Here is a 5,233-nt window from a genome sequence, read left to right as displayed (position 1 = left end):
TTTTTTGAGGCTTTACCATTACTCAATTTCTGTGGGCCTTAGACCACACACATTGGCTCCGCCAGCTATCTGGTGGTGCTTCTCCACAATGAATCCACTGTTGTGTGGACACCGTAGATTAGTTCTCCTATCTGAGCATTATGCTTAAGCAAAGTAAATTATTTCTGTAATTGACTTTTCTTTTTTTTTAAATTTATTGATTTTTTTTTTTTAGAGATGGGGTCTCACTCTGTCACCCAGGCTGGAGTACAGTGGTGTGAACGTAGCTCATTGTAACCTTGGACTCCTGGGCTCAAGCAATCCTCCCACTTCAGCCTTCTGAGTAGCTGGGACTGACTACAGGCACTCGACCACTATGCCCGGCTAATTTTTTTTTATTTTTTGTAGAGACAGAGTCTTGCTATGTTGCCTAGGCTGATCTCGATCTCTTGGCCTCAAGTGACCCTCCTGCCTTGGCCTCCTAAACTGTTGAGATTACAGGCATGAGCCACCATGCTCAACCTTGTAATTACTTTTTCAATAAAAATGCTGTATTGTTCATTTATGATTGGCTTGTACTTAGTATATTTCTCTGCATGTCTGAATACTCATGTCAGACAGTGTTTGCATGTGCTTTTGCATCTAAGAGAAGATGTGGGTGTTGCCTTGTGGAACTCTGTATTTGTTTCTGCTGCTTCTCAAAGTTGCTTTCCTGGTAAATTTGAACTAGTTTCAGGCCCCTAAAAAAAGAGGTCTCACTATTAAGTGTAAACAGCACCCATATGAGATTACCAGATTGTTTCTCTGAATTGCTTGAGTGTGTTTACTTGCTTTTATAAAAATTTTGGGGGAAAAAATAGTTTGATCAGAATTACCTGACACTACTTCCATGGTAAAGATCAAGACCCAGTTAAACACATTCGGATTAGGTTGCAAATTATCTGTTTCTTATGCTTAATATGCATTCTGTCCTTAGTTTATGAGAGCAGTGACCGTATCTGTTTCATTTCCCGATGTATTCCCAGAGCCCAGAATCGTGCCTGACACACAGCAGGCCCTCAGTAAATGTATTACATTGCTGGTAAAGTTGACCTTAGGAATCATTGTTCATTCATTAAATCTTCCATTTCAGAGTTTTCATCTTTTCAGCTTTATTGAATCTTTGCCCTTATTTGAAAAATGTGTCATGGTAATGAATGAAAAAGATAATTAAAAAAAAAATAAAGAGAATCTTTGCCCTTAATGTGGGTTTAAACCTGTAAGATTACCTTTTAACTGGGAAGCAGAAGCCTGAATAAGAAAAATCTTAAACCGTGACATAGCTCATCTGAGTTAGCAGAGCACCTAGCTTTACCTTTTTTAAAAAACCAAATGTTTACATTTAGTAAACAGTTCACATAAGTTTTCTCCTAAAATTGAAAATATGCTAGGAAGCAGAGGAGAACAGAGCCACCTTCAAAGGTGAGAGATCATTGTCTCTTCTATTTCAGGAAACTCGCTCAAATATTTTATAAATCTTTAAATGTGAAGCAGTGTAGCACAGATTCAAATCCTACCTGTGCCACTCATAGTTGTGTAACCTTTGGCAAGTCAGTTAACCTTACTAAGACTTTGTTTCTTCATCTGTAAAATGGGAATAAGAATAGTCCCTAAGTCATAGGATTGCTAGGAGGATTAAACGGGATAGCCTGTGATAAATAATTAAATAGGTAAATATTACCTATTATTATTAACCTAAAGTGTTTTTGACAACTTTCTTATGAGAAACAAGTATATGGTAGATTAATCATAAAAGCCTTAAATAAGATTATACTGTATTTCAGGGAGGAAAACACTTATCCATCTTATTTTTTTATCATTTTTATAGTCTTTTGAATGACTCATATTCCTATAATTCATTCTCTTTAATGTAGGCTCTATGTCTATTCAGTGAACAAAATGAAGCTTTATTGTTAGTAACTCATTAAAATCATTCCTATGAGCTCCTTAAAGGGGAGATATTGTACCTATTTTGTTCACCACTGTAAGCCCACTGCCCAGCAAGTGACCAGTATATATTTGATTAATTAACTCCTGATTAAATGACATCTTTGCCTGTTAGCCTGACTGTGAGATATGTCTGTCCCATTGTACAGGGAGAGAATCAGCAATAGGGCAGGAACAGAGAGGTTGGTTAATTGTATGTCTAACTGGTGTTTTCAGACTTCTAGCTAAAATTCACTGTCAAGTACATATTTCTTTCTTCGGTGATATTGTGAAAATAAGAGGAAGCAAAAGAGATCTGGCAGTAATAGGTGTGTCCTTTAATATCTAACAATTATTACTGCAAGTCAGCATAAGCCTTCTAGTTCATTCCTACAGTATTTTAAAACACCTTTTATTTGCCAGATACTACGCCAGGAGCTAGAACACATTTTTATTCAAAAAAGCCTAAATTTATTATGTTTAGAATTTTATTCTTGGGTCAGAAAGAATGTTCCAGGTATTTATATTGTAGTTGATCAATGTTGTGCTTTGTGCATTTCTCTTTTCAAATTTAGAAGTTTGTTAACTGTGTCCAAAATATTTTTATCCCCAAACCGTCCATACCAAAGTGAATTTCAGAGTGGCCACTTAATAAACACATGTTTAAATTTTTGCTACGTGAGCCTTCTGGCTACTTCCAAATTTTTCCTCTTATAACCTGGAAGCCCAGGGCAAAAATTTGTACAGCTGTGTCACATTGGGTAATTTTTTTTTCCTCCCTTCCCTTTAAGCATGCTAGGAACTTACTCTGATGAATTTGGGAACCTAGATTTTGAGCGATCCCAGCATGGTTCTGGAATGAGCAACAGGTCATCAGCAAAAAGATTTATTTCTGCTCTCAACAACATTGCTGAAAGAACTTATAATAATTTATTTCAATTTCATCAACTTCGGCAGATTGCCAAAGAGCTCAACATTCAGGTATGATAAACTAAATACTTAATAAATCTTTTTTGTAATAATTTCAGGGGGTCTTTATTAAAGTATAGTAGAACAAAATAGCTTTTATTTATTTAACCTCTTTTCAAATGCTTTTCAGCATCTTGATAGTTAGAGGGAACCATTGTAGAAAGACTCAAGTCTCATGTTGTTATGAAAACCCCTTGTGGATAAGTCATCTTAACCTCTTTTAAACCTCAGCTTCCTCCTCTGTTAAATGAACATGATTCTGCCGCTCTTCATACTTCAAAGTGCTAGTGAAAATCAATGTAATAGCTCTTTAAACATGTACTGTTACACATTATGAAAAATAACCTTAATTTCAAAAGCTAATTTTTGTTTTTAAGCTAACCAAAAACAAATATAAAAGAGTCTCTACATATTGGAGTTTTTATTTTTATTTATTTTGGCATTATGATATCCAAAGCTCGAATTGTAGGCAGTTTGCTCTGTAAGAGGTACAAATAATTTTATTTGCCCAAGCAACTTGACAGTTGTATATTATTATGGTTTGAGAGGTTAATTTTAAAAGTTATATTTTGGTATATTACTTAATGAGCTAACTCTTGATGTTTTCTCCCAGGTTGCTGATTTTGAACACTTTATTGGATCACTAAATGACCAAGGTTACCTCTTGAAAAAAGGCCCAAAGGTTTTCCAGCTTCAAACTATGTAAAAGGACTTTACCAAGTCAGATCCTCCGGGTTTATCAGCAGTTTAAAGCCATCACAATAAGGAAGATATGTTTCCAAGCACAGCTGCATTTAAAAAAATAAAAAAAAACGAAGATATGCAAAAATATATATGTATACACACACACACACACACACACACACACACACACACACACACACACTGTTCTCTGAAAAATGATGCCTCAAATATATTGTAATAGGAAAAAAAATGTTAGGTATGATAAATTAATTTAAAAAGTGATAAAATCATAGGTTAATTTTTTTGATTCTCCAAAAGGCTAAAAATAAATTATTTTGTCTAAATGATATGATTAAAAATTATTTGTAGTTACATTTTTTACTTTATGAATATTTCAGTTTTACATATAAAATGTCCATCATGTAAGCATTCAGAAAAATGAGCATGTCTGTGTTCTAGTAAAACTTTATTAATGGACATTAAAATTTGAATTTTATAAAATTTTCATATGTCACAAATACAAAATACTCTTTTTTTTTTTTAAATCCATTTAATAGTAAGCGTGGTTTGGCCCAAACTCTTGGTTGCAAACAATAGAAACTGACTGATGAAGCAGGAGAAGTTTTTTGAAAGAATTTTGGTTAGTTCACAGATTTGTTTAGAAGGCTAGTGAACCAGGAGGGTAAACTTCCAGGAGTGATTTGTAAAATCATGCCTTAGAACTAGCTTAAAGGAGAAACTGCTAACACCCTGTTGCCACATCGGGGACTAGAAGAACGTGCTGCTGCCTCCATGCCCGAGCAGTGCCACTTCTGAACCAGGAACAGGTGGAAGAATGCCCCCCTCCCAACACACCAGAACAGCAAAAAAAGGATTCTTCATCGGGCCTCCCTAATTGCTGAATTCAAAAGAAAAGTCTGGTCCAGAAACACCTAATTGAACAAAAAGCTGTTATATTTCCAATTAAAGTGGTAGACATGAGAAAGAGAAGAAAGGAAATACACTAATTCATCATTGTTCACAGAAAAAAGGACAAAACGTCAAAGGCTAAGGCTATTGTATAAAGTTATAGAAAAGATGATATAAGCCTAAGTTATCAGCAGAAAGTGTTTCATGTTTTCTTAATTCTGTATTTGTCTATCTGACATCCATTAATCACAGCACCAAACTAACAGCCAAAGTTGTTTAGCTCTCACCTGCAATCTCGCTTTTATGGGCATGCAAAAATCACATTACAAACCATCCAACCACAAAGCCCAACATCTGTCTTTCACTTCCTGCGCCATGGGGGATGTCCCTACCTAAACAACTCCCCACCAGTATAGCAATGAAGGCTTTGGCCTAGGCTTTTCCCTTGTTCCTTTGCCCCTTAACTGACCTTGGTGCTTCCTCACATGGCCTGGTATGGTGTGGCATGCACCTTTCTCTGGGGAAGTGTAAGTAATGAATTCTCTCAAAGGCATTTGCCTCCAACACCTTGCCATACCTGCTTAAAACAAATCCTGGGTACAAATTTTAGAAACATGCAAAGCAAGAATACATTACATCCTGAAGAAAACCATTTTTTTTTTAAGACATGGGGTCTCACTATGTTGCCCAGGTTGGACTCAAACTCCTGGGCTCAAGCAATCTTCCC

The 5,233-nt window shown here is 35.7% G+C and overlaps 1 protein-coding gene across 2 annotated transcripts in view; it reads left to right on the top strand.

Moving 5' to 3' along the window:
- MCM8 (minichromosome maintenance complex component 8) overlaps window positions 1-3,700 on the top strand; it is a 33,675-nt gene extending 29,975 nt beyond the window's left edge. For both annotated transcript variants that reach the window (XM_012639258.1, XM_012639257.1), the window contains 2 exons: window positions 2,736-2,925; window positions 3,527-3,700. In XM_012639258.1, the coding sequence (XP_012494712.1) occupies window positions 2,736-2,925; window positions 3,527-3,619 (283 nt within the window). In that variant the 3' untranslated portion in view covers window positions 3,620-3,700. The remainder of the gene's footprint in view (window positions 1-2,735; window positions 2,926-3,526) is intronic.
- Window positions 3,701-5,233: the final 1,533 nt, after the last annotated feature.

The sequence above is a fragment of the Propithecus coquereli genome, unplaced genomic scaffold (assembly GCF_000956105.1).
Source record: "Propithecus coquereli isolate 6110/MARCELLA unplaced genomic scaffold, Pcoq_1.0 Scaffold139, whole genome shotgun sequence".
NCBI classification, from domain to species: Eukaryota; Metazoa; Chordata; class Mammalia; order Primates; family Indriidae; genus Propithecus; species Propithecus coquereli.
Note: the sequence above shows the minus strand (reverse complement) of the source record. Positions and strands in the feature narration are given on the sequence as shown.